We start from the raw sequence: 27,997 nt of genomic DNA on the forward strand, positions 1-27,997 counted from the left end.
AGCCCCGTGCTGTGCTGTGCCATATCATGCCATGCCGTTCCATGCCAGGCCCATGCCATGCAGTGTTGTGTTGTGCCAGCCCCGTGTCATGCTGTGCCATGTTGTGCCGTGCCATTCTGTGCCAGACCCATGCCAGGCCCACGTCATGTCATGCCGTGCCCTGCCATGCCATGCCATGCTGTTCCATGCCAGCCCCATGCCATGCCATGCTGTGCCAGCCTCAGGCCATGTTGTGTCATGCTGTGCCAGCCCCGTGCCAGGCCATGCCATGCTGTGCCAGTCCCGTGCCATGCCGTGCCGTGCTGTGCCATCCCCACGCCAGGCTGTGCCGTGCCGTGCCAACCTCATGCCGTGCCGTGCCGTGTCATTCCATGCCAGCCCCGTGCCGTGCCGTGCCGTGCCGTGCCGTGCCAGCCCGGGCTCGGTGCTGATGCGCGTCCGGTGACGCGGCGGGGCCGCTGGGCGGCGCACCGGGCGGCGGCGGCGGGGCGGACCGGGCGCACCGGGCGGAGCGGGCGCAGCGGGCGGCGGCGGCGGCGGGATGGACGAGCCCAGCATCCTGCGGCGCCGCGGCCTCCAGGTGAGCACCGGGGAGCGCGGAGGCGCCTCCCGGGGACCGGGCACCGGCAGCGGGGCAGCGGGGGCGGGAGGGAGCCGGGGGGGAGCCCAGCCCCGGGGAGCCTGGGGGGGAGATGGGTGCTGCGGGTGCGGGTCTGCAAGGGGTGGGTGCTGCGGGGGCGGGGGGTGGGTGCCGTGAGCGGTGGGTGCTCGGGGCGGGTGTGGGAGCGGTGGGTGCTGCGTGTAGGAGACGGGGGCGCTGGGTGGGTGTGTGCGAGAGGTGGGGGCTGCCGGTGAGACGTGGGGGCTGCCGGTGAGAGGTGGGGGGCTCTGGGTGAGGGGTGGGCGCTCCGGGTGTGTGTGAGATGGGTCCTGTGTGCTGTGCGTGAGAGGTGGGCGCTCTGTGCGAGAGGTGGGCGCGAGAGGTGGGTGCTGTGAGTGGGACCTGGGTGGTCTGTGTGTGTCTGTGTGCGCGCGAGAAGTGGGTGCTGCGTGTAGGAGAGGGGTGCTCTGTGTGCGTGTGCGTGTGTGTGTGTGTGTGCGAGAGGTGGGTGCTGTGAGTGGGCGCTGGGTGCGAGAGGTGGGGGCTGCACGTGAGCAGCGTGTGACGGGTGGGACAGGAGCTGAGCACCCAGCGCCAGCAGCAGGGCAGGGTACGACCCCCAGCCACGCCATGGGGTGCTGCGGGGGGGACACCCGCCTGTGCGGGGGCTGGGGGCTCCCACGGGAGTGGCATGGTCCCTCCGGCCCAGCACACGATCCGCTCCGTGCCAAACCGCTGTCCCAGCGCCGATTTGCCCCTCTGAGCAGCCGCCCCCTCCATCGCCCTGTGCTCCTGCTCCCGGCAGGGTGAGAGGCACCCAGCCTGCACCTGCTCCCCTCCGGGACCCCGGCACCCACTGCTGTGCTTGTAGGGGTGATGACCGCAGCCCCCCGCAGCTCGCAGAGCTGAGCGCTGAGCCCGATTTTCCGGGTGACCTCATGCCTCCATCCCCATCTGCCGAGCGGAGCCACGGTAACCGGGGGGCCCGGCCCGAGCTGTCTGGGCGGGTGGAGGATGGCACGGCGCTGCCTTCATCCGAGCTGGCAGCTCCGCGGGGCAGCTGCGCTCCGCTGCGTGCTCTGCCCGGGAAAGAGCCCTGCGCGGGAGCTGCCTCCCCATGGATGCAACGGATGGAGCCACGGCCGTGGGTGTCGCTCCTGGCAGTCCCTGGGGAGAGCAGAGCCATGGGCCCCGGCTGCCTGCCCCATGGCAGGAGGGGTGGGAAGGGGCTCCCACCAGGGAGCTAACCCCAGAGCGCTGAGCAGTGATGCTGTCCCCGATGTCATCCCCGATCCCACCCCTGATGCCATCCCCGCAGGCATCAGCTGATGATTATTCCTGGCTCCCACCGGGACCTGCTGATGCACCGCACTGGATGGGTGCATCAGGCACCCCGTGGGTGCTGGACCTGTGGCGCTGCCCCGCACAGGTCCCCAGGGCTCTCGGGGACACTCTGGCTGTCCCCAGGGATGCAGCATGGCTGGAGAGCCTCCGGCAGTGACGGGTGTTGGGTGTCACAGGACCACCCTGCGCCCCCGCACCCATAGATGGGTGGGGAGGCCGCGCCACGTGGCAGGAGGGGAGCATGGGGGACAGGAGTATCTCTCCTCTGTCCCGTTGTCCCATCGGCACATGGCTGAGCAGGAAAACCCTCGGTGTGACCCTTCTCTGCCTCTTCCTCTGCTGGGGGGCTGGTGGCAAGGCCCCAGGTGTGGGTGGGGGTCCAGGCTGGGTGACGGCAGGGCTGGCTGAGGGTGTTGGGGGACTCCTGCTCCATGCAGGGACCCCGCACCCCCTTCCCCAGCCCGGGCCTGGGGTCACTCGGTGATGGTGGGTGCATTGGGGCACTCACCTGCCCCCAGCACCCGCCCACGGCACCCACGCCACCCCGGGGCAGACAGACACCCGCGGGCCTCGGGGCTGCCGAGTCCCTGTGCGCCCAGGCGTGATGTCACCCGTTGCCATGGCGATGCTGCTGCATCACTGCGTTGCAGCGCGCCCCAACCCCGGGATTTCCGCAGGGGCTGCGTGGCGTGGGCAGCGGGACGGGCTGCAGGCACCCCGGCGGGGGTGTGGGGTCCGTGGGCGCTGCTGCGTGTCCCCACAGGGGTGGCAGCAGCCCCTGCCTGCGAGGAGCCCCCTGCCTGCGTGGGAAATGTGTCTAAGCTGCTTAGGGGTACGGGGCCAGCGGGCACCGGCAGTGGGCACAGGATCAGGGCGATGTTGGGGCATTAGCTGCCACATGCACCCGTCACGTGTGCCAGCATCCCGCGGCATGCCAGGGCAAACGCCAGCCCCTTCACGCCGTGCCCCTCGCAGCATGCCGGTGGGACCGGTGCCACTGTCTGTGGCGTGCCCGGTGGCACACGGATGGCCACCGGGTCTGTACCAGAGCCGGCCAGTGCCCGCCACACAGGAAGGATGGCGTGGGTCAGGGCTCCTGCCCGCACAGCTGCCCTTTGCCCTGTTGCACCACCTGCGAGCAAACAGCTCTTGCAAGAAATATTCCCAGTGGCTGGAAAAATAAACACAGCGGGGGCCACCACGGGCTCCCCATGCATGGGGTCGGGGGGACAGGGTGGGGGACAGGGCACAGCCACCACCCTGCGGCCACACTCCATCTGGGCGGCTGGGTGCTGCTCCTGCTCCACCACCCTCCTGCCCTCGCTCCCGGGCCTGGCCATGGGGCCACCAGCTCCGGGGACCTTGGAGGGAGATGTCCCCTTGCACTGACCCCGAGTGGGCGGTTTGTCACCCTCGGCTGTCATGGCAGAGCCGTGGCGTCCCAGGCACGGTGAGCGGGGACGAATCCTGCGGTGACAGCCTGGTGCCAGGGCTGGCTGTGGGTTGTGAGGATGCTGCCGGGCAAGTGGCTGTGGCTCGCGGGAGGTGGGGGTCACATGCGTGGGCACCCCCCGATGCCTCCGGCGATGCTCTGACCCTGCTTCTCGCTTTTCTCGTTGCAGAAGGAGCTGAGCCTGCCGCGCCGAGGACGAGCGTAAGTCCCCGAGCTGAGCCACCGGGATGTCACTGGGAGGGACGCGCTTGGGGACGTGGCACTGGCACCGTGGGGGGCAGCGGGGACGGGAAGCAGATGGCGCCAGGGCTTGTTGTGCCCAAATCCGGGGTGGCATCGCCGTGTTCTCCGATATTGGAGGGACCTGATTGTGCGTGTACCGGGGTGTACTGGGGCGTGCTCTGCTCTGCTGCAGGGGTACTGGGGTGTATTGACGTGTTCCGGGGTGTTGTAAGTGATACTGGGGTGTACTGGGTGTGCTGTGCTCTGCCGCAGGTGTATGGGGGTGTTCTGGGGTGTTCTAAGCGGTACTGGGGTGTACTGGGCTGTGGTAGGAGGCTGCTGCAAAACTGCGCTGGATTTGTGTTGGGGTGTGTTGGGATGTACTGAGACTGTTACTGGGGTGGTGTGTGGGTGTGTGTTGGCCTGTACCGAGGCTGTTACTGGGGTGGTGTGTTGGGGTGTGCTGGGGCTGTTACTGGGGTGGTGTGTTGGGGTGTGCTGGGGTGTCCCGGGGCTGTTCCAGCGTGTTTTGGGGTGTTGCGGAGGTAACGCAGGGGGTTCTTGGCACCAGGCTGGAGCTGTCAGGGGGTCACGGGGCTGTGTGCTGGGGGCACACAGGGGCTGTGCTGGGGGACACTGGGGCTGTGTTAGAGATGCACTGGGGCTGTACTGGGGCTGTACTGGGGCTGTACTGGAGCTGTGCTGGGGCCGTGGCGTCTCGGCACCGGCAGCGCCCTGGCACATTCCGGGAGCGGTAGGGATCGGGGCTGCCGCGGGACCGGGCCGGGTGCGCCGGTGGCCCGGGGGCTGCCGTGCCGAGCCGAGCCGAGCCGTGCCGTGCCGCAGGGGCGGGCCCGGGCCCGGCGGGCCGAGCAGGGAGCCCCGGTGGGGCCGCCGCCGCCGCCCGCCCGCGGGAGCCGCCCAGCGCGGGGGCAGCCGGTGCGGCGGCGGCGGCGGGGGGAGCGCGGAGCCGGGAGCGGAGCGGGGCGGTGGCGGCGGCGGCATGAAGTCGCGGCGGGACAGGCTGAAGATCCCTTCGCTGACCTTGGAGTGAGTCGGGGCCGGGGCTGGGCGCGCCGGTACTGGCCCCGGGGGCGGGCGGCGGCGTCCCGGAGCATCCCCGTCCCGGAGCATCCCCGTACCCCTGTATCCCCCTCCCGCTGCATCCCCATCCCGAAGCATCCCCCTCCCGCTGCATCCCCATCCCAGTCCATCCCCATCCCGCTGCATCCCCACCACGGAGCATCCCCGTCGCCCTGCACCCCCCTCCCGGAGCATCGCCCTCCCGCTGCATCCCCATCCCGGTCCATCCCCATCCCGCTGTATCCCCACCCGCGGGCCGCAGGTCCCAGCCCTTCCTCCTACATCCACAGCCCCGGACCCTCCCGGTGGCACCCTCCGGTAGCACCAGACCACCCGGTGTCTTCCCCCTGCAGTGTCCCTGCTGTCCCCTGTGCTCTCCCTCCAGCTCTGCCCCTCTCCCCACCCTGCCCGGTCCCTCCAGCCCTGGTCCCCAGCTCCAGCCCTTAACCCCCTTCCAGCCGTTCCCCACTCTGCTCTTGGCCCCTGGCCCCCACCACACCCCCAGTCCGGCTGCGGGGCTGTGCCACCGGGGTGCTGTGCCACTGGGGTGCCATGCCACCGGGGAGCCCCCTGACACTCACTGACACCGCGCCGGCACGTCTTGCCTTGCAGCTTGTCTCCGAGCAGCCAGAGCCCGACACTGCTGAGCCCTTGCAGCCCCTGCAGCCCCTGCAGCCCCTTACTAACCCTGCACCCCTGGAGGTAAGACCCCCCAAACCCTTCCCAGACACCATGGCCGCCAGCTCTGGGGAGGGGAGGGAGAGATGGGGAAGGGGGCAGGAAGGTGGGTCTCCCCCACCGGGGATGCCCTGGGAACCCTGAAAGCGTCACTGTCTCCTGTGGAGCACGAGACAACGTGGCCGGGGTCCGTCCCCTGCCCTGTGCACCCTGAAAGCCTGGCTGTGCCGGTGAGCTCCGTCTACGTGCCGACCGGTCCATTTCAGGGAGCCCCGATGGGAATGCCGTCCTGCTAGCTCGAGCTGAGGTTCCGAGCATCCTTGGTTTTGGAGGGTGGGGGGGCACCTCAAAATCGGAGGCCACGATGGGAGCAGGGTGGGAGCGGGGATGGTGCCTTCATCCCACCCAGGAGACCTCCCTCACCGCCTTTTCTGCTCCGCCGTGGGGGAAAGGGAGCGGGGGGGGAGCTGCTCTCGGGGGCTGGGTGCCCCCCTACCCAAAATGTTGCCAGCCCCTTTGCGGTGCCCCACTGGGTGCTGCCATTGCGGACGTGGGTGACCAGACCCTGCGGTGCGTGCCAGCTGCGCTCTGCCCCAGGGACAAGGTGCAGCGGGTGTGCTGGCACCCGGCCCTGTGACCTGCGGCACCCACGGGGCAAAGCCGCAGCCTGCCTGGCACCCGTGGGTGACACCGGGTGCCTCCGTCCGACTGCTGGGGAGAGCGGCTGGGACCAGGCGAGAGGGAACCGGCGGGAGCTCTGCCGCTGCTCAGCAACCCGCAGAGCCATTTGTTGCAGGCAGGCAGGAGCCGGGTGCTGCCTGCGCTCTGCCCACACACGGGGGTCTCTGCCTGCGCCCTCCCTCCCTGGCTGGCCACCCCTTGCCTGCAGCGACCGCGACACATGATAAAACAAGCACGGCCATGTGGTTGCTCGGCCCAGGCCTCTGGGAGGGTGTTTTTGGGATGCTTATGGTGGGGACAGGATGGGGATGAGGATGGGGATGAGGATGAGGATGGGGACAAGGACAGGCGGTCTGGCAGCACCCCTGGGTGCCTCCATGTGTTGGTGTCTCATGGCTGCCAGGCAGGAGACAAGGGGAAGCGCAGTGCTGCCCTTTTGCCACACCGAAACCCTCCCCAAACCCACCAGCATCAGGAATTTTGGCCATGGCACTGGCCGGCTGCCGCCCGGCGAGCGTGGCAATGCCATCCCACGTGGCTCAGGAGGCTCCGCCAGCCCCGGCGTGCCACCACACGGGGTTTTGTCACCAGCACTAAGGAGGATGGGTGTCACTGGCTCTTTGCTCGGGATCTCCCCCGTTAAACATGAAAGCCGGCGTGGGAGGGAGGTTGCGGGGGGGTGGGGTTCTTGTGGGGTGCTGCTGGGGGGGTGCCCCTCCGAGCACAGTGTCCCGTGGGTGGCAGGGTGCCACTAGGGGACTGCTCCCACCGTGGGAGGTGCAGGCTTTGGGGTCACCCCTGATGACTTAGGGGGGGAGATTTGTACCCCCCTAATGCACAAGCAGTGGATGCTGCATCTCCATGGTAATATTGACCCCGTTTTGGGGTGCTGCCTTGTCTCTATGGCAACCCCCAGTCCCCATTTTTGGGTGATGCCCCATGTCTATGGTAGCCCCAAACCCCCATTTTGGGGCGCAGGCCCATCTTCATGGTAACCCTGACCCCATCTTGGGGTGCTGCCCCATTTCTATGGCAACACTGAGCCTCCATTTTGGGGTGCTGCCCTATCTCCATGGAAACCCTGACCCTGTTTTGGGGTGATGATGTATCTCCATGGCAACCCAGAGCTCCATTTTGGGGTGCTGCCCCATCTCCATGGAAACCCTGGCCCCATTTTGGGGTGATGCCCCATCTCTACAGCAACCCCAAGTCCGTTTTGGGGTACTGCCCCATCTCTATGGCAACCCCAAGCCCCCATTTTGGGGTGATACTCCATTTCCATGGAAACCCTGGCCCTGTTTTGGGGTGACGACCCATCTCCGTGGTAACCCTGGCCCCATTTTGGGGTGCTGCCCTATCTCCATGGTAACCCCGAGCCCCATTCTGGGGTACTGCCCCAACTCCATGGAGACCCTGACCCGATTTTGGGGCGATGCCCTATCTCTACGGCAACCCCGAGCCATTTTGGGGTGCTGCCTCATCTCTATGGCAACCCCGAGCCCCCATTTTGGGGTGATGCCCCATCTCCGTGGAAACCCTGCCCCCATTTTGGGGTGATGCCCCATCTCCACGGTAACCCCGAGCCCCCACTTCGGGGCGCAGCCCCATCCCTACGCTAACCCCGACCCCATTTTGGGGCGCCGCCTCCTTTCTATGGTAACCCGTTCCCCCCCCCCCCTTTTGGGGGTGCTACCCCCGTCTCCATGGAAACCCCGACCCCGTTTCGGGGCGCTGCCCGTTTCCACGGTAACGGCGGCGCCGCCGGGCGGGAAGGGGCGGGCGGCGGCGGGAGGCGGCGGCGGCGGCGGGAGCCCGGCCCCGGCTCCGTTCCCAGCCCCCGGCGCGGTCCCGGCCCCGCCGGCGCCGCTCGGCCCCGCCGGTGGGTACGGCCGGGCCCCGGGGGCAGGAGGAGGGGGGGGGTCCCTCCCGCCATGTCGGACCCCAGCTGCTGGGGAGCCGCCCCGCCCGGTTACCGGGGCCAGCGGGCCGCCGGCGCCCTGCTCCAGCGCTCCAAGAGGTACCGGGTTGGGGGGGGCCCTGCACCGGGGCGGGGAGGAACCCGACGGGAGGGGGTTGGGGGGGGACCGTGCGCCGGGGTGCGTGGTTTTGGGGGGGGGGCACCCCCGGTTTGGGGGGGTTGGGCACCGGGGGGGGCGCCCCGGGGTGCATTGGGAGGGGGGGGGCGCTTTGCACCGGGGGCGGGCACACGGGGCTGGGGGGGGCTGGGCACCGGGGAGCACCCCGGGCTGCGTGGTTTTGGGTTTTGGGTGCTCCGGGGGGTGCACCGGGGTGGGGGGTTTGGGGGGGGGGTTTGCACCTGGGGGGGTTTATCGGGGTGGGGGGTTTGGGGGGGTTTGCACCGGAGGGGTGCACCCTGGGTTGGGGGGCTGGGCTGCGGGGGAGCACCCCCGGGTGCATGGTCTGTGGGGGACTTTGCTCCGGGGGGGGGAACCGAGGTGCTTGTGTTGGGCGGGGACGACACGTGTATGGGAGGGGGGGGTGGGCACCGGAGGGGATGGTTTGGGGGGGGGTGCTGTGCACCGGTGTGTGTGGGTTGGGGGGTGTCTTTGCTCCAGGGGGGCACACGGGGTGCGTGGTCTGGGGGGGGGTCTGTGCGGTGGGGGCTGCACACACCGAGGTGTGTGGTTTTGGGGGTGCCGTGCAGGGAGGGTGCATCCTCAGAGCCCCAAGGGTGCCAGGGTGGGGTGGGCTGTGCACGGCGGGGGGGGGACACACGGACGAGTGCCTTCGTTGGGACCCCAGTGCCATGGGGGGGTGCAGAGTTTAGGGTCCCCGGGGCATTAGGGGATGTATGTTTTGGCGAGCTGTGTGCCAGTCCCGGGGGGGGGTGTGTGTGGTTTGGGGCTCTTTGCAGCAGGGTGCGTGTTGGGGGGGGCAGGTCTTGCATGCACAAGGGGGGAAATGCCCCTGTGGTGACATGTCCTGAGCCGGGGTGAGGGTCCCCAGGGTGCTGGAGGGGGGTGGGAAGGGGCCAGTCCCTTGCAGCCAGCCATGGGCACGACCGTGGGGGCCAAAGCGCTCGCACGCCCTTTGGCAGTGGGGCTGGGGCAGCGTCAGGGGCTGCTGCATAAAGGGGGTGCTGGGGGGGGGGCAGGGGCCACCCCAGCTCTGCAACACCAGGCTTGGCCCGGGCAGGTAGGTGGGACGTGTCCCCGAGGGGGGGGACGGGCAGCGCTGCCGGCCCTGGGAGAGTTGCGATGACCCCCGCGGAGCCCCCCCCGTGTGCGGGCAGTGGAGGCTGGCACCTCCAGCCAGCAGATTTGGGGTGCTGTAGCCGACCCAGACATAAAACCCTTCCACGACTGCATATAAAAGAGGTGTTTAAGGCAGCGCGGGGGCAGAGGGGAGATAATTCCCATTGTCAAATGTCTTTTAATATTACCGTGGGCTGGCACAAAGCGACGTGGTTGCTTAGCAAATGAATCCATCCAGCGCCGATCCCAGCCCCGGGAAGGCACGTGCGTCGCCCGTTCTGCGGGAATTATGGCTGCCGGCGCACGAGGGTGGGCAGCAGAGACCCTTAATAAACAAGAAAAGGCCTTGGATGGGGTTTTCCAACCTGGCGGGGGCCGAGATGGGGGGGCCCTGGGAGAGATGTGTAGTTGGAGCGGTGATCTAGGCAGTCATCTGTCTCCAGCTGGGCATGATGAGGCCGTAATTCTCACAAAGGGCAGAGGATTTGCTCTTCTTTCATCGATATTCCTAGAATCCACGGCGAGAATGGGTCTGGCCTATTTTACAGCGGGCAGAAAGCATATGGCGGTATTTAGCGGGATTAAGAGGTCTGAGAGATCCTAATTTCCCGCGGGGGGATGCTGAGGTGGCCGGCGCCGGGCAGGACGGCCGGTGGTTGGGTGCCTGATGGGGCTCTTCTCCTCCGCGGATGCTGCATGCGGCTGTTCACACCTCGCACGCCGCCGGAAAACCTGCCAGCAGACGCCACAGGTACCATTTCCCACCCACTGATGGGAAACAGCGGCACGGGGACGTGCTGGGATGCGTCCCGGGGCGCGGGGTAGTTTCTTTAGGCTGTTTTCTTGCAGCCCGAAGAAATGAGTCCGTCTATACCTGACTCATTACCCTGCAATTCCCTGCGAGGATTTGGGATTTTGCTCTTGGGAGGTGGCCGGCGCGTATCTCCGAGCTCCGGGGTGGGTTAATGCGAGCAACCGCAGAACCAGGCTTTCGGCTGGGGTGGGACGAGGGGCCGGAGCGGCTCCGCAGAGCGATGCCGGCTGCCTGCTGGGGTTGTGCATGGAGCGTGGTGTGTTTCGCCACCCAGACCCTGGTCCCCAGCCTCCCCCATCCCAGCCTCCCCCATCCCAGCCTCCCCCACCCCAGCCTCCCCCATCCCAGCCTCCATCCCCGCAGGCAGCCGGGCTCAGCCCCGTCGCAAGTCATGGAGAAGAAATGTCATGGAGAAACTTTGGCCGCTGCTTGTTTCAGTGGGTTTCGATGTTAAACACAAACTTATCGCACTGGAAACCGATTTTTCCAGGGCGCAGTGATCCATGGCACTTCCCCAAGTCTCCAGGCACGTGAGCGCCGGGCGCATGTTTGGGGAACATGGAGGAAAAATGTTGTCTGCAACCACGCGAAGGAGGGAGCCGGGAGCGGCGGCTCGTGCTCGTCATCACGCAGCCGGGAGCGGAGCCGCCCGCTTGTACTTTGAGACTGCGCCCGCTCCCTTATCGGCATGGCCCTGCCCTCGCGCCGCTCCCTGCACCCGCTCTGCCCCAAACACCCGGCTTTTCTGCCTGGCATTCACCCGCCGGCGGTGCCCGGCACCGGGCTTGCATCTGACGGATGATGCTCTGCCATCCTGGGAAGTTTTAGGGGTTGGATCCTGCGGGAGAGGAGCGGGATGCTGCAGCCCCTCCGTGCATTTCCCGGTGATGGTCCTGCCATCGACCAGCTGGGTTACCGTCACCCTCGGGGTGGCACCGTGCTGACTCCTTGCCACCCAACGCCGCTCGCCAGGATTCCTGGCAGAGCCATTTGCCGTTTAGAGACACCAGTGTCCTGCTGCGCAGCCGGATCCTGCCTTTCCCGCAGCTCCGAGGAGGCAGCCTGCGGAAAACTGCCAAATTTTGCTCTGTCTCCTGCCCACGGCCATCCCGGACACGCCGTGCCCAGGCTGGATGCTGGTGGGGGTGGTGGGAGGTGCCGGTTCCTCCTCGCCGGCAGCCTCGGGGCGGGTGACACGTTATTTTGCTCCAGGCTTTGGGGTCACATCGGCTGTCACACACTTTCCGCGTCCTTTGAAATAAGTGCCGGCCGGCAACGGCAGCGCCGAGGCAGCGCGGGAGAGGCTGACGGCGATTTTCCACTCCATTTTTGGTACCAAACGTGCAATTGGGTGATGGAGGCAGGGAGGGCAGCAGCCTGAGCTCCTGCTTTCAGGGCTCGGTGGCTCGTTTCTAGCCCGAGGCTCGTTTCTGGCCCGAGGTTTCCGTGCGGTGAAGGATGGGAACCAGCTGTAGGTGATGCATCAGGCGAAGGGGGGTTAAAGTGGCGCAAGATGGTTGCAGAGCCGAGGGTGGAGCGCGCGGAAACAGGAAACGTTGGCCTCCCCCTGTGTCACCATTACGGGAACTTGCTTCACTAGGGGTTTGTTTTCGCTTCCAAAACGAAACGGAGCGAGCAGGAGAGAGCCCCTCGTCCCCTGGGACTTCCCCTCCCTGCAAGATGTCCCCACGCGCACCCCAGTCCCCGCAGCAGGACCGAATGGCGAAGAAACACCAAAACTGGCTGCTCTTTGCAGCCCTCCTGGCTCCTAAACCTCGGCTGGTGCCGCCCTGGTGGCGGAGCGGGTTTGCTTGCCGTGCCTCAGTTTCCCATCCGGCAGCAGAGCCGGCGGCGGCTGTGGTTTGCTCTTGCTGCCGGGGTGGGTGCTGGGCTGTGTGTGCAGCTGTGGGTGCCAAAATGGGTGTTCAAGACTGTGTTTAAGCACGAAAAAGCAACCAGAGGGGCCAAGGAGGGGTGGGAAGGGGTCAGTTTTTTGGGGGGGGATATTTCTGCCTCCCCCCTGGCATCACGGCTCGGCTGCGGTACGGAGCGGGAGGCTCCGATCCCCCCGAAGCTGCTGCAGCTCCAGGTGAGCTCGGGGCGGTCAGGGGGTGCGTGTCCCAGGGGGGCACCCAGGGACACGCTGGGTGCAGGGAGGGTGCAGCCGACATACGAGGGGTTTGGGGGGGCCCCAAGCACCCTCCCCGCTCGCTGGCCTGGCCGAGGTGTTCAGTCTCCAGCAGAAGAGTTGGGGCTCATGGTTTTAGGGGGGGAGCAGGAGGACCCCCACGGCGGGGGTGGGAGACGCCAGCGGGAGGTGGTGGGGTGCTGGGTGTCACGTGCGAAGCTCTGACCACGCGTCGTTTGCCGTGCATCCGTGCCGCGTACGTGCGTCCGGAGGGGCGGCGTGTTGCAAAACGCCATCCTTTGCTTCTGGTTTTGGGGATCCGGGGAGGATCCCTTCACCCCGGGTTCATCCTCTCGGTTTTGCGGGTGTATCTGGCCACCGCACGATGTTAAAGGACGTCCTTTAATTAGCGGCATCCGCGCAGGTTCCTGTTCCCAGCCTGGCGAGGAAATTCAGTGTTGTCTTTGCAGAATTTGCAGCCCGAGGAAGCGCAGATGGAGGAAGGGGAAGGTTGTCCTCGTGCTCGCACGCCAGCCAGCACCAGCTCCTGCTCCGGGCTGTGGATATTTGCGGTTCCCTCGCAGCAGAGGGAAAGAGAACTTACAGGAGCTCATCACATTTTTACCGTAGTTAAAATGGGCTGCGTACAGCGGGAGTGGGGCTGCAGCGTCCCTGCGGGCCGCTGGGCTGTTTGAGGCTCGACCACGCTTGCGAGGGGCTTGGAGAAGGGCTGAAAGGAAAGGAAAAAGGAAATTGCGACAAGAAGGGTTGAAATCTTGAGAGTTGGGAGGGTGGGAATGGAGATGGCGACACGGAAACTCCGTGCTTGCGGATGTGGCCTTTTGGTTGTTCCAGAGGAGCTCTGCGGGATGCCAGGATGGGAATTTTGGGGTGTCAGCGTGGACCCGCACACGGTGCCGCTTCCCACCCTGGTGCCGGCCCCTGTGGCATCCTCCTGCTGCGCCCCGGAGCGCGGCCGAGCCGGGTCTGCCGGGGCATCGCAAATACCCAGCGACGCCGTGGAGTCTCCGGGGGCCGGGGACCAACTCTCCTCCCCGCTGTGACATGGGGACCCCCGAGCGTAGGGAGATTTATAGGAACTGGGGGCACTTTCCACGCAATGGAGCGGGTCGGGTTGTGGCCGCTTGGCATTTCCATCGCTTCCTCCTTTTACATCCCTTTTTCTATTCCTGCCCTTGGCCCGTTGCTCAAGGGGCCGCCGGCCTCTGCCCTCCCCAGCGAGCCAAAACCAGAAGTGGGACCTGAACGAGACAGTTTATCATTAAAAATAACTTTTTTGGTCCGTCTCTGGCAGTGATGGAGTGGGGACGGATCTTCCCTGTGGCAGGAGATCCGTAATCGATGGGGTGACAGCAGCCGTGTCCCCTGGCACAGGGCATCACGTACAAGTGGACTCGTATGTGCCCCAGCTTGTCCAGCCCTGCCCGTTCTTTGCTTCCCCAAATTAATTCCGTCTTTTTCTTCCCTAGTTGCCGAAGCAGCAATAGGAAGAGCTTAGTGGTGGGCACCCCCTCTCCGACCCTCTCGCGGCCTCTTTCCCCTCTCTCCGTGCCGACAGGTAAGGGATGTCCCGGGGGATGGGTTGAGCATCTCCCAAATTTACCCGAATATTTTGGCGGGTATCCCTTCTCCTTCCGCAGCACCTTCTCAGCAGCAGGGGGCTGGGTGCCTTTTCCAGGACGGAATAGCTTGGGATGTGATTTGCCCCCCCTTTCCCCTGAAGGAGCAGCCCGCGGCACCCCGGCCATCGTGCCGGGGCAGGTAGCGGGGTGACTTTTCCCCCTTTCTCCCCACAGCCGGCAGCAGCCCCTTGGACAGCCCACGCAACTTCTCCGCCAGCACCTCCATCAACTTCCCCTTCGCTCGCAGGTGAGCTCCGTGCCCCCTCCCAGACCATTAGCGTTCACTCGTAATTATAATCTGCCAGCCGGGACTGTGCTGTCGATCTCAAGTGATGTGTTGTGATTTGTTTTGCTTTTTATTTCTCCCTGATTTTCGCCCCGGCGTTGTTTGCTCTGCCGTGACTGGTGCCTCCCACCACCCCAGCCATGCTCCTCGGACTGACAGGCGAGTACCGGGCAGGGGCTGGGGCATCGCCACGGCCCTTCTCCGTGTGCATCCCCGGGCGGGAGATGTTCCTCTGGCACCGGGCTCCCTGCAGCTCTGGGAGCAGAAATATCCCTGTTCCCATCACACCATCCCTGGCCACGAGGCCAGGCCCAGCTCGGACCTGCTCCGAGCACTCCTGGTGGATGCTCGGCAGATATCCAGGGATGGCAGCTCGGCCAGGTCCCCACGGAGGCCGATCTCGCTGCATCCCCTCCCCAGCCCACGCTGCTCAAGCCAAAATCCCATTTAACTAATTAACTAATTGCACACATGGGGGCAGATGGCTGATTTTTAACCCATTGATCGTCACATGGAAAAAAGCCGGAGGCTTACGGATGGTTTTCACGCTTGTAACGGAGCAAAAAGCCAAAGCAGGGGTTTGCGAGCCCTCTGGCAGTGCGGGCACGCAGTGGTGCCGATGCCGGATCCGGCACCCCGCCATCTCCCGATGGCCTTGGCCCCGCACGGGAAACAGCAGCAGGAGGTGAAGGGACTCGTCTTGACCTGGACATTGCCCCGTCCATTAAAAACATCCCCAAGAGGAAGCATTCGCCTACGTATGAGCGTTTCCCTTCCTGTTTATAGCCGGGCTCTGCTCCACGGCCCCTGCCGTCTCAGGACGGGTCTTTAGCAATCCCCACTTCTCATAGGACAGAGTCCCAGAAGGCTGGATTTTTCTCTAATGAAAAATAAGATTCCTGCTTCATTTTTTTTTCTTTTCCATCTGAAACATATTCACCACCCAACCGAGCCCCAGCGCTCTCCCTTCACGGGGGCCCTGCTCGCTGTCACTGTCCCTGTGGACACTTGCAGAACAGCCCCTCTCACCTGCAAACCCCTCGTATTTCACCCAATTTCAGTCCGTTATGAAAAGAGGTTTCAGGGCTTTATTACTCAAGCCAAACCTGTGTCCTCTTCCCTATTCTTATTGCTCTGATGTTATTTATTTGCATTTAGACGTTGTTGTTTTTCCTGTATGTGACCAGCACGTTTGCACTCGCAGGGCTGATGGCAGAAGGTGGTCACTGGCTTCGCTACCCTCCTCTGGCTATGGGACCAACACCCCCAGCTCCACTGTCTCGGTAATGTTTGCTTTCTCATGGCAGCAGGCGAGAAGAACCCAAACCCCTTGATTTTTGGTGAAATGCTTCCCGAGCCCTGTGGCATCGGTTCCTAGGCATCCCATTACTGAGGACCATGTTCTTTAGCTGTATCGTCCTTTGCAAATGTGCTTTTAAGAAAGGCACGGAGCCAGTGAGCAGCTTACAGCATCCCTGGGGGCTACAGCATCCCGTCCCTGGGGGTTACAGCATCCCCGGGGGGTTAGAGCATCCCATCCCTGGGGGTTAGAGCATCCCGTCCCTGGGGGTTAGAGCATCCCTGGGGGTTAGAGCATCCCATCCCTGGGGGTTACAACATCCCTGGGGGTTAGAGCATCCCTGCATGTCACGGGTCGAGTGTTCATGAGCACATCCCAACCATGCAGGGGAATGGCTGGGCAGGAGCCACCTGGGATGCTGCGGGTACAAGGGACGGGGCTCCCTTGGGGAGTTTGGGGTGGGAGTGGGCAGCACAGACCTCCCCAGGCTGCCCTTGCCATCCCTATTTCCCGTTACCAAGCACAGAGCATGCTGCCCGTCAGTGTTTCCAGCCTCCTAAGAGGCTCTGAGGAATGTTTTCCTCACGGACTTGCCGGTTTCCACCCCAAGCCACAGATCCACCTCCTGATCCCCTGCGTCTCCCTTTCTTTCCAGTCGTCTTCGTCCTCCCAGGAGCGCCTGCACCAGCTGCCGTACCAGCCCACCCCCGATGAGCTGCATTTCCTTTCTAAGCATTTCCGCAGTACGGAGAGCGTCACGGACGAGGAGGGGCGGCACTCGCCCTGCCTGCGCCCACGATCCAGGAGCCTCAGGTAGGGCACCCACCATGGGGAGCACCCACGGCGCTGCCGGGACAATGCACCAGGTGCCGGCACATCCAGCCCCTCCTCTGCCCTCTCCTGAGCTGTTCCTGGGACGTCCTGGTGTTGACTCATCCCAAGGTGTTGACCCCAATATAGACTTTTCCCCTTGCACGGGAGTGGAGAAGCTGTGGCTTGAGGTGGGAGATGCCCCATCCCTGGAAACACCCAAGGTCAGGTTGGACAGGGCTCTGAGCAACCCAATCGAGTTGTAGATGTCCCTGCTCATGGCAGGAGGGTTGGACTTGATGGCCTTTAAAGGTCCCTTCCAAACCAAACCATTCCATGAGCCTATGATCCTAAGCTCTGTGATTTTGGGCATTGGAGTCGGGCTCTCAGCATCTTCTCGGCTGTTGGGATGTGGCATTGCTCTCCTGGCGGCAGACGGCACCTGGGAGTGAGGTTTTCTGGGGCTGAAGCTGGAGAAAGTGGGACTTGTTCCAAAATAGTTGGTTTGCAGCTTCTTGCTCAATTGTCTCAAAGGTTTCGGTGGAGAGAAGGGGCCCATTGAGCAGAAGCCCGAGCGGTGGCTGTCCTTGTGGGGCATGGCTGGTAGGGCACCAGCCTGACCTGCCATTAAGAGGTTAAAAATCCCATTTCTGGGCTTGGCTCGGAAACATCGCCCACGTTTGCTGGAGCTGAGCATCAGCCGGGCCTTTGCCCCTGCAAAGAACAAGGAGTGCAGGTGGACGGGCATCTGTGGGCTGGAGAGAGGAAAATTTGGGGAGACCATGGAGCCAGTGGCCGTAGCGTCGTGCTGACGCTCTGGACCTGCCAAGCTCCGTGGTGCTGCTCCAAGACCGTGTCCCATGCAAGGAGCCGGTCACGTTTCCACTTGTCCAGCACTGGGAGCTTGAGCTTTTTACAGGGAATGTTTCAGTTAAATCCTTTTTTCCCTCTGAAAAAGCTCCCGACCCTCTTTGCACCGGAGGCAGAGCCGTAGCCCCGCGTGTTGCTGGCTGAAATTTCATTAAAATGAGATTAATTATCTGACAAGGGTTTTGCAGGTGGCGAGGTTTTCACCGAGAGGTGCCAGCTCTGCGGTCGGCACAGCACGGCAAAGGCTGAGCTGGGGCTGGGCTGGGGCTAGCAGCGAGTGGCTTGGGTCTGGTTTTAATCACCCCATTTATTATATAGCGGTTAATGAGCTGCTGGCTGCTCCTGCCACTTGCTTTGCATAACCGGATCACCAGGCAGGGGCCTAAGGGAGCCAAAGTTGGGTGGGGGTAAGAGAGAAACCTCGGTTAATGAAGGTTCATGTGTCCACCATGGGATTTGGTTGGGTTTTTTTAGCTGGTGAGCTGCAAAACGGGCAACGATGGTGAGGGACTGTGGGATCCAGAGGAAGGAAAGGATGAGCTCATTCCTCAAAGCCAAGTCGACCGATGGACCAGTTTCTCAGCTCTGGATTTTCAAGTGACTTGAGTTGACACCTGGGTTTGTGGGAGGTTAACCTTCCCTGGACCAGGTCCCAGGGACCTCCAGATCCATGCATGGTGGGAGGGATGCTGCTGGAAGTGCTGGCCCAAGGCTGATGGCTCTGCTCAGGTGACCTTTAACCGCTTGGATTGAGAGTTAGGAGGAGGGAACAAATTGCTCTCCAGGGGCAGTAGCTATTTACATAGATGTAAATGACTTGGACCTCGTAACACAAGTGGCTTCCTCCCTCCACAGCCCTGGACGGACGAGTGGAACGTTTGATAACGAGGTTGTGATGATGAACCATGTCTACAAGGAGCGGTTCCCCAAGGTAACCACTGGGACTGGGGAGGATGAGCATGTTAGTCCCTCCATAGCATCCTGACCGTGTCTTCTTCAGAACAACATCTCCTCCATGCTGGAATATAAAATGTACGGGTAGATACCCAGGGATGGGAGTGTTGAGGACACTGGAAACGTGGTAACAAGGCAGGGACCTGCAGGTCTGCATCATCACACATGCAGGCAACAATCTTTAGAGACTTCGGTGGAGCTTTTCCAGCCTGCTGGAAGCTGGTTCCCAGGTGGGACCATGATGTGCACATGAATATTGGAGCTGCAGGATGTGGTAGCATGAGATCCTGGCTGGCCAAACCCAACACCTGGTGTGGGGGCACGTGTTCTCAGGCATCACCATCCATTCTGCCTTGCAGGCCACGGCCCAAATGGAAGAGCGTCTGCAGGACACCATCACAAACTTCTCTCCAAGCAGCACTCTGCCCCTGGCAGACGGGGTGCTGGGCTTCATCCACCACCAGATCATCGAGCTGGCCCGCGACTGCCTGGCAAAGTCCCAGGGAGCTCTCATCACCTCCCGCTACTTCATGGAGCTGCAGGAGAAACTTGAGAAGATGCTCCGAGATGTGAGTGTGGGGCAGTTCCCTGCCCAGTGCCATCTCCTGAGGCCACTGCTAGATGCCTGGCTTCTGTCTCTGGCAGGCTCAGGAACGTTCGGAGAGCGAGGAGGTGAAGTTCATTGACCAACTGGTGAGGAAGCTGCTGATCATCATCTCCCGTCCTGCTCGCCTTCTGGAGTGCCTGGTAAGACGTGGCAGCTCCTGATGTGTCTTGTCTTTCATGGTCTGTGCCCGCTCGGAGAGGAGGCAAAGCCTTTAATTTTTTCCATCGACCCTTTAATGGGGAACAATGGGGGAATGATGCTAGAAACAGGAGAAGAGCGTTTAGTCCAGAGCCTGTCCCCAGTTACAGGTGTCACCTGCAAGGCTTAGAGGAAACGCTTAACCCTGTAAGGTCTTGCTCCTCAACTGTGCTTGGTTTTCCCCATCCAGGAGTTTGACCCAGAGGAGTTTTACCACCTCCTGGAAGCTGCAGAAGGTCATGCCAAAGTTGGCCAGGGAATAAAGACCGATATTCCCCGATACATCATCAGCCAACTGGGTCTCGTCAAGGACCCACTGGAGGGTAGGTAACTGCTTGGGTTTGTGGTCTGCAGTGGGATGTGGACTCCCAGTTTGGCCACTGGCGAGCATGAATGAGCACTGGGAGGGGGCAGGGGGACTGGCAGGACTGAGCTGGTGTCATGGGGTGGGTCACAGCAGGACCAGGACGGTGTCCAGGGCTCCTGGCCAGCCCCGCATCCCTCGTTATTGCTCCCAACACATTCATCAAAGTAGATTAAGCTCAAAAACGCTTAATCCATAGGAAGCCACGGCCCTGGGGAGGGGAACCATAATCCCCAAAGAACATGGGAATGACTATGGAAAAAAGAGAATTATATAAATGTTTAACCTCGTGTTGAACCTCTTAACGCCGTGACCTGAATTTCTCCATACGATGGCTCGAGAAAGGCGTGTGGCTAAATCCCCGCGGGATCTCCGAGTTGGGAGGGAGAGTGGGGTTGGTGGGGGGTTCTTTTGGTGAGGGTTGAGCATGAAGATGGTGAGAAACATCCCTGTCTTCTACAGAAATGGTCCAGCTGGATCACTTTGACAGCGGGAACACCATCACACCGGAGAACGACGATGCCTGTGAGGTGAGCGTGGTCGTACCTGCGTGTCCCACTTGCTGCCTCCAGCTTCATGCTGCCTCACCCCACACCAAAGCTCCTTGCAGCAGCTCTTCTGCTGTCTTAGGCCGAGAGACGTTAATTCGGGTTGTCCCCAAGGGTGACTGCTGTATTCAGGTGTAATATCTCACAGTCCCTCATCTGGCTTCCTAAGTGGACAGAGCTGAGTGTGCTCTTGATCTGCAGAGCATCGTGGTCTTCTGGTTTGGGGTTTGTGGCTAGAGAGGGCTCAGGGAAGGATGTCCTCTGGCAGTGAGGAGCAATCGGAGGTGATATGTGATGGTGCTTGGTGAATTCCTGCCTGCACTCAGAGCGCCGGCATGCCGGGAAATGTTGAAAACCTTCTGTGTCTTCTTCAGAGCCAGCCTTTGGCCACCGCTCCTCGGAGGAAGCCTTGCGAGGGGGACTTTGAGACCATCAAGCTGATCAGCAATGGGGCTTACGGGTGAGTTGGGAAGTTCCTAACATTTGCCTCCATCTGTAAACATCTCCAAAGTCCTCGCCATCTTAGTCCCGTGGTGCTGCGCAGTCGGTCCTGGTGGTTGGAGGACATGTTTTGAGGTCCAGCCATTTCGCTCCCCGCTAGGGCCGTGTACCTGGTGAGGCACAGGGAGACACGGCAGCGCTTCGCCTTGAAGAAAATCAACAAGCAGAACCTCATCCTGAGGAACCAGATCCAGCAGGTGTTTGTGGAGAGGGACATCCTCACCTTCGCGGAGAACCCCTTCGTGGTCAGCATGTTCTGCTCCTTCGAGACGAAGCGACACCTCTGCATGGTGATGGAGTATGTGGAAGGTGAGAATGGGATTCAGGGCTGGAGGGAGGCGGGGAACATCAACGTCTGAGCATCGAGGTCACCACCTGGATGTCAAATGCCCTGCTTTGCTCCAGGGAGCAGAGGGAAGCATGAGGAGATGCTTTGGTGATCCTGAGTCTCACCTTGATGGAGGTGGTGGCCATGCTCACCTAGGAGAGCGTTTGTGCCCCATGCCTGGGGATCAACGCTGCTCCAAGGAGGGACGTGAGGGTCTGGCTGGGAGCCTGCTTGGCAGGAGAGGCAGCGTCGCCCTGCCCAGTGACCTCCCTGCCTTCTCTGAGCCCCCTGTGCTCAGGAGGACCCATGTCCCCACAGGGGGGGATTGTGCCACGTTGCTGAAGAACATGGGCCCACTGCCCGTCGACATGGCGAAGATGTACTTTGCTGAGACTGTTCTTGCGCTGGAGTATCTCCACAACTACGGCATCGTCCACCGGGACCTCAAACCTGACAAGTGAGGACATGGGTCAGGTCTGAGGAAGGATGGGGTTGGGTTTGGGTAGGGAAGGGAGAGGGACTGATCCAAGCCAAGAGGATAAGGCAGAATGAGGTTGTGGGTTTTGGTGCCCAAAGACCTGGTTCTGTGTCATTGCACCAGGACCAGAGGTCTTGGGGTCCGACTGGTCCTGCCCAGGTCTCCCCAGAAGCAAACAGCGTCGTTGCAGGGCGTCTGTCTTCTCTTGCAGTTTACTCATCACCTCCATGGGCCACATAAAGCTGACGGACTTTGGTCTGTCAAAGATCGGCTTGATGAACATGACCACGAACCTCTACGAAGGTCACATGGAGAAGGACACTCGGGAGTTCATGGACAAGCAGGTATGAATGAGATCCTGCTCCGCTTGGCCGATCTGCCATCACCGGGGACCGGGATAGCCTCGGGACCTGTTGCAAAGGTCGTTGCAGAGGTGTCAGCTGCTGCTTCCCACGCAGGTGTGTGGCACTCCGGAGTACATCGCCCCAGAAGTCATCCTCATACAGGGCTACGGGAAGCCTGTCGACTGGTGGGCCATGGGCATCATCCTCTACGAGTTCCTGGTGGGCTGCGTCCCCTTCTTCGGAGACACCCCCGAGGAGCTCTTTGGGCAGGTCATCAGCGGTGAGTGTCGGTGGCAACTTTGCTCCTCACTTCGCCCTCCCCAGCAGTCATGGCTTGTCCTTAACATGTGGAGAGCTTCATTCCTTCATTTTATACTTGGCTGAATGGCGAGGAGGCTCCTCAAGCTTTGATTTCCCAGTTTGGGAGGATGCTTTCATCTGCTGCGGCTCCTGGGGGACTTCCCTCTTGCCCAGAAGTGACTTTTCCTGTGACCTCATGTCATCACAGCCCCCATTGTGTCCAAACTCTTCCAGCCACTCCAAACTCCTTTTCCTTTTTCCTTGCAGATGAAATTATGTGGCCGGAAGGGGATGAGGCTCTTCCTGCGGACGCCCAGGACCTGATCACGCGGTTGCTGAGACAGTGTCCCCTCGAGCGCCTGGGCACCGGTACGCGTGGCGGCCCCCTGATTCACGTCAAGCCGTTTGCTGAAACCAAAGCGTGTCCTGCCATGTTGAGGATGCTCGGAGGAGGTCCTCAGCTCGGGGTTCACCCCAGGAAAGCTGCACAGGGCTCCGGCTTTAAGCCATTTTCTCTGTGTGGAGGAGAGACCGTGCCGTTTGGGATGGGAGCGGGAGCGTCCCGGATCCTGCCCCGTCCCCTTGACGTGGGTTTCTCTGCCTGGCAGGGGGTGCGCATGAGGTGAAGCACCATTCCTTCTTCCTCCACCTGGACTGGAACGGGCTGCTGCGGCAGAAGGCCGAGTTCATCCCTCAGCTGGAGTCGGAGGACGACACCAGCTACTTTGACAGTGAGGCCAAATCCACCCCCTTTCCCCCCCTCCGCCAAGCCGTTATCCCAGCTGCAGGTCAGATGATCCCGCGGGGGATGAAAACCTCCTGGGTGAAGTCAGTCGCTTTATAACCAAAGTCACGGAACAGATGCAGTCCTGTTCCCAGGCTGCTCAGCTTTACCAAAACCCCTTACTTTCTCACGCCAAACCTCTCCTGGGATTTGGGACCGGGCTGTCAGATGCAGTCCTGGTGGGCGCGGGTCCCACCGGGTGCCCGCGGGCAGGCGGGACAGGGTGCGTTGCAGGCAGGACAGGGTGTCTGGCAGGCAGGGTGACAGCTCTGCCTGCTCTGGCTCTTGCTTGCAGCTCGCTCCGAGAGGTACCGCCACTTGGATTCGGAGGATGAAGAAACCAACGACGAGGAATCGTCCGTGGAGATCGGGCAGTTCTCCTCCTGCTCCCATCGCTTCAGCAAGGTGCTCCAATCCTTCCTCTGACATCCAAAATGATGGATGCTATGGCCAGCGTGGTTGTGCCGAGCATCGGTGTTCTGGCTGATGCCAGAGCACCTGGATTCCGAATTTCTGCTCCTTGCTGACGGCTTGTCTCCTCCTCAGGTGTACAGCAGCTCTGAATTCCTGGCGGCTCACTCCAACCTCAGCCTCTCATCCTCCGACCGGAGTCACAGCGAGGACAAGGAGGAGCGATGGGACAGGCACTCGGGAGACGAGGAGAGGAGCCGGCTGGCGGGCGCAGAGCCCCGGTGCGTGGTGAGACGGGGATGCAGCGCTGATGGGGGCTTGTGTCGGCACCGGGGCTTTGCAGAGGCATCGGTGGGACGTGTCCTGGGGTGCCGCAGTGGCTCGGTGCTGTCCCCCTCGCCCCTTTTTCCTTGTCCCAAGCCCTCCTGCTCTCCCACACAGGCTCCGCTCCTGGACGTCCTGCAGCTCCACGCCGTACACCTCCCGGCACGAGCGAAGCCGCAGCCCCGCCGCGCTGCCCAGCACCTACAGCCTGGACACCATGCCCAAGTTTGCCTTCTCCTCGGAGGATGAAAGCCCTTGTGTGGCGTCCTCCAAGCCAGAGAGACCCAAGTTTGTGCTGGGAGACCCTGATGTGGGGACCGGTAGCACGGTGAAACCGTCGGCGTTATCCGGTGCGTAGGCTGCAGGTGTGGGATGCTCCGGCGCCAGCCAGGGTCCCACATGGCGTGGGGTGGCTTTTCCACATCCCCAAACGCTCCTTCCTTCCCTCTGCACAGCCGATCTCGTCAGCCTGAACCGCATCCGCCTCCGGAGCAACAGCACCGGCACCAAAAACTCGACTCCCCGGGGCCTGGAGCCGGGCAGGAGCCGTCGGCTGAGCAGCCAGAAGGACGTGCCGGACAGGCAGAGAGCCTCGCAGGGCGGCCGCGTCCCCAAATCCGCCTCCGTCTCAGCCCTGTCCCTCATCATCACATCAGGTCCGTGTGCCACGCGGTTTATCCTGCCGGATGGCGGCTGCCGCGTGGTTTTCCCGGGCTGAGCCGGCTTCTCCCGCTTGCAGACGACTTCGGCGGCGGCACCCTGATGAGCCCCATCTCCCCCCACTCCCTCTCGTCCAACCCCTCTTCCCGCGACTCCTCCCCGAGCCGGGACTCGTCCCTCGCCATCGCCAGCCTGCGGCCCCCCATCATCATCCACAGCTCGGGCAAGAAGTACGGCTTCACCCTGCGAGCCATCCGTGTCTACATGGGTGACAGCGACGTCTACACCGTGCACCACATGGTCTGGGTAGGTGGCCTGGGCTCCACATGGGGAGGGACTGGCAGCGCCGGACATCACTTCTCCCAGTGGGAAAACCCTGGGAAGAAACTTAGGTTTGTATCCAAAGCAAACCTTGGTCTTTCGATCGCAGAGCGTGGAGGAGGGGAGCCCTGCGCAAGAAGCTGGGCTGAGAGCGGGCGACCTCATCACACATGTGAACGGCGAATCGGTGCTGGGTTTAGTTCACCGGGACGTCGTCGAGCTGCTGCTGAAGGTGGGTGACTGGCACCGCGCTGCTCGCCCGGACGGCCCCGGACACCGGCGCATGGGTCCTGCGGCTCCCCGGCATCGCTTCCACCGACAGCGGAGCCGGCAGCCCATTGGGAGCCGGTGCCTGGGCTGCAGCGACTCATTTTCTGCCCCTCAGAGCGGGAATAAAGTGGCCCTGAGGACCACCGCCCTGGAGAACACCTCCATTAAAATCGGCCCCGCTCGGAAAAACAGCTCCAAGACGAGGATGGCGCGGAGGAGTAAGAAGAGCAGGAAAAGGGACGGCCAGGACAGGTGGGTAGAACCGGGGCAGGATAACATGGCATTTGTCCCGGTGTGTGCCATACCGGGGAGGGGATGCTCTGGCTCTGCCATACCCGGGGGGTCCAGCGGGGTCTGGTCCTGCTGGGCAGACTCGCGGCCACCAGCTTTAAGGAAAAGCCAAAGCTCTTCCTTTCCCCGCCACCTTTGTGTGTGTCCCCCAGGAGAAAATGCCTTTTCAAGAAGATCTCCAAGCAGTCCTCGGTCCTGCACACCAGCCGCAGCTTCTCCTCCGGTCTCCATCACTCGCTGTCCTCCAGCGAGAGCCTGCCGGAGTCCCCCACGCACAGCCTCTCCCCGGGCCCCACGACGCCCTGCCGCAGCCCCGCTCCCGATCTCCCCCCAGGTACCCCAACCCCTTGCGGGGGGGGATATTTGCTGCGGGCATGGCGGGGATGCCACGTGTCCCTCCATCCCTGGCCGTGACTTGTTTCTCTTTGTGTGGCAGATGCTGTGTCCCCGCAGAGCACCTCTCCCTCCTCCAGCACCCCAACGTCACCCGCCGGCCACGTGCGCCCCAGCTCCCTGCACGGCCTGGCGCCCAAACTGGGTGGGCAACGCTACAAAGTGGGACGGCGCAAATCCACCAGCAGCATCCCCCCCTCGCCCCTCGCCTGCACCCCTTCCTCCGCCCAGCGCCCGCCTTCTCCCCAGCGCTCCCCATCCCCGCTCCCAGGGTACCCCAAAACCCCCCATTCCTTCCAGGGAAAGACCCTGTCCCCCCCCACCATCGTCCGGCAGAGCTCACGACCCCGCAGCGCTGACTGCCCCCGCTCCCCCCTCCTCAAACGCGTCCAGTCGGCTGAGAAGATTGTCACCGTCCTGGCGGAGAAGAAGACCGCCGGCGGCCGCAAACTGGGGCTGGAGATGCCCACGATGGACGGGGAGGTCATCGGGGAGGGCGAAGCGCCAGCGTACCCCGGGGAACACAGTTATCACCCCACCGGCTCCCGGCTCGGGGAGAGGCATGACCGGGACCAGGAGATGGTGGTCATGCGGCGCTTGAACCTCTCCGAGCGCCGTGACTCCTTCAAGAAGCAAGAAGCGGTTCAAGAAGTGAGCTTTGATGAACCGGAGCCGGCACCGGCAAGCGAAGACGGTGGCAAGAGCGAAACCGGGCAGGGCCCAGCTCTGCGGTGCGGCGGCACGGAGCCAAAGCCGAAGCCCAGCCCAGTCCCACAGATTGCGGTCCAGGGCTCCGAGAGCGACGAGCAGGAGCCGGCGGTGGCTGAGTGGGAATGCCAGGGCTCCTACCCCATCGGCCACACCGAGCAGCCGGACGGCAGCATCTCCTTGCCGCAGTGGGATGGGTACGAGCATCGGGACCGTGGCTGCCGGCACCACTGGAACTGCGGGGGGAGAGCAACCAGCCACCGGCAACCGGCGCGGGGCCAGGAGCCGGGGGGGGCTCAGCTCTCGGCACCCCGGGGCAGTGTGTGGAGCGGGGCCAAGCACGCCTGAGCCCCACACCGGCACCTGGGAACGTTTCAAGGTCCCCGCAGCATCCCACCGCCTCCCGAAAAACCTATCCCGCGTGGCATAGCCCTGAGAGAAACGTCCCCGGAGCCGTTGTGGATGTCGGCGCTGGCCGGGCTGGCTGCGCCCCGGCACTTCCAGAACCCCCACGAAAGGCTTTTTGTACTCCCTGAAAGATGCTCATATTTTTATAGAGACGCGGGAGCTTTTCTGGCGGCGGCATTTCCCCGGCAGGGCCCCAGCCTTTGTGTATAGAAAGGACTCGATGGAAATATTCGTTAATTAATTTATTACTTTTTATAAGCTAAACGGGCAGTGCAGGACCGTCGCAGGGTCCCACCCAGCCCCGGGGGGGTCCCAGGCTTTTCCATGATGACACGCTGTTTTCTAACCTCATGAAGAACCACTCGCTTTTTCTCAGTTTTTAACTTTAGTTTTAGCTGGAAAAAACCCAAAACTCCAAAGAAACCCCCATTGGGGGGGTAATATTTAAATTTAAAAAAAAAAACAAAACCCACAGCAACCTCCCCCAGACGCTGGCAGCCCAAGCTGGGATGCATATGGGTAATTTTATATGCATATGGTTCATCGTACGATGGTGCATATGGGTCATTTTATAAGTGTATAGCAGATGTAAAGGTTTTAATTCTTTTATTCGGAGCCTTTTGGAGCCACTCAGCTCCATCGGCCCTTCCAGGCGGGAACAGCAGAGCCCTCCCCCTGGGGTCAGCAATCGGATGCGATTATTAATGGCATTTTTAGGGTCGGTTTTTGCTCTTTGCATTTCTTCTTCCACCACATCCCGTGGTGTTCATTGCTCGCTGCATACGGACATCTATAGAAACCCAGTATTTCTTTTTTTAAAAAAAAAAAAGAAACCACAAAACCTACCCAACCCAGCGAGCGCCTGTGCTGCTGCTGCTGCTTCATTTCGAATTTGGAAATTTCACCCCTCTCTTTCCCCCCGTCGCTTTTTATCCAACAAACTCTGGCTCAACCCAGCATTTCCGCCCCCTTTCTACTGTTTTCTATGATAGAAACGTTTCCATTTGATAATGCATGTACCGGCTTTTCCCCCCGCTGCCGTTTGCCATCCCGGTACTTTGAGCATCGCGCCGGTGATGGGGGGACCAACGCCAGTTCCCCCCCCTCAACCCCCCGCCATCGGGCATCACCGTGCCACCGCCAACGGGCCCATTTCCTACCCCAGAGCAGCTGGCGGATTTTTCGGCTGTATGTTGGATTATTTCGTGCGTTTGTGGTTCGTGCCAGACTCCGGATCCTGCATCTCCCCCGTTAAACTGGCGCCGTTTACACCCCCAAAACGAGCAGCAGGAGCTGCTCAGCGTCTCCTTTGCTTCTTCCGCCGTCTGTGTTAAGGTCTCGGGAAGGCAGTGGGGTTTGGGGGAGACACCGGGCACCCCTTGCCCACCAGCACTGCAGGAAGGGGGGCTCAGCCGTGCGCCGGTGCATGGATAGGGTGGGAAAAGGAATTTTTTAATGGAAAACGTCTTAAAAGCCAAAGGGCCCGTGTCTTCCTGCCCAGTGTCCGGCTCTGTTCTTACCTTTGGAAGTTTTATGTTGTATTAAAATTGTTCCTTGCGATGAGCGACGGCATGGTGTCTGCAGCCGGGGGGGGGATTCGGCGCTGCCGGTACCAGAGCGCAACTGGGCAGGGAGCGCCCACTGCGTGGGGTGATGGTGGGGGGCAAACGGGGGCTG

At 62.4% G+C, this 27,997-nt stretch overlaps 1 protein-coding gene across 6 annotated transcripts; it reads left to right on the forward strand.

Moving 5' to 3' along the window:
- The first annotated feature begins 501 nt into the window (after nucleotides 1–501).
- On the forward strand, nucleotides 502–27,877 carry MAST3 (microtubule associated serine/threonine kinase 3). 6 transcript variants are annotated; one of them, XM_054182107.1, is made up of 28 exons: nucleotides 502–580; nucleotides 3,568–3,599; nucleotides 13,710–13,798; nucleotides 14,037–14,109; nucleotides 14,287–14,307; nucleotides 15,353–15,431; nucleotides 16,104–16,261; nucleotides 17,984–18,059; nucleotides 18,442–18,651; nucleotides 18,728–18,829; nucleotides 19,078–19,210; nucleotides 19,714–19,781; nucleotides 20,174–20,259; nucleotides 20,401–20,609; nucleotides 20,947–21,085; nucleotides 21,318–21,450; nucleotides 21,565–21,730; nucleotides 22,018–22,119; nucleotides 22,359–22,481; nucleotides 22,830–22,939; nucleotides 23,081–23,226; nucleotides 23,387–23,619; nucleotides 23,725–23,925; nucleotides 24,009–24,235; nucleotides 24,360–24,482; nucleotides 24,636–24,772; nucleotides 24,964–25,145; nucleotides 25,248–27,877. In XM_054182107.1, the coding sequence occupies exons 1-28, from the start codon at nucleotides 542–544 to the stop codon at nucleotides 26,258–26,260; spliced, it is 4,410 nt and encodes a 1,469-aa protein (XP_054038082.1). In that variant the 5' UTR covers nucleotides 502–541; the 3' UTR covers nucleotides 26,261–27,877. The 6 variants fall into 6 exon arrangements, with proteins under 6 accessions (XP_054038082.1, XP_054038080.1, XP_054038078.1 ...); XM_054182105.1 differs by lacking the exon at nucleotides 502–580 and adding an exon at nucleotides 3,218–3,395; XM_054182103.1 differs by lacking the exons at nucleotides 502–580; nucleotides 3,568–3,599 and adding exons at nucleotides 4,587–4,670; nucleotides 5,316–5,405.
- The last annotated feature ends 120 nt before the right edge of the window (nucleotides 27,878–27,997 follow it).

The sequence above is a fragment of the Rissa tridactyla genome, chromosome 22, assembly GCF_028500815.1.
Source record: "Rissa tridactyla isolate bRisTri1 chromosome 22, bRisTri1.patW.cur.20221130, whole genome shotgun sequence".
In the NCBI taxonomy this organism is placed as follows: Eukaryota; Metazoa; Chordata; class Aves; order Charadriiformes; family Laridae; genus Rissa; species Rissa tridactyla.

Bases quoted from the DNA above. Each gene is read 5' to 3' on its own strand.
- MAST3 (XM_054182103.1), top strand. From the start codon at position 4,624: ATGAAGTCGCGGCGGGACAGGCTGAAGATCCCTTCGCTGACCTTGGA. The intron at 16,262-17,983 runs GTAGGGCACCCA...CTCCCTCCACAG, and splicing joins CCACGATCCAGGAGCCTCAG to CCCTGGACGGACGAGTGGAA. The intron at 24,483-24,635 runs GTGGGTGACTGG...TCTGCCCCTCAG, and splicing joins TCGTCGAGCTGCTGCTGAAG to AGCGGGAATAAAGTGGCCCT.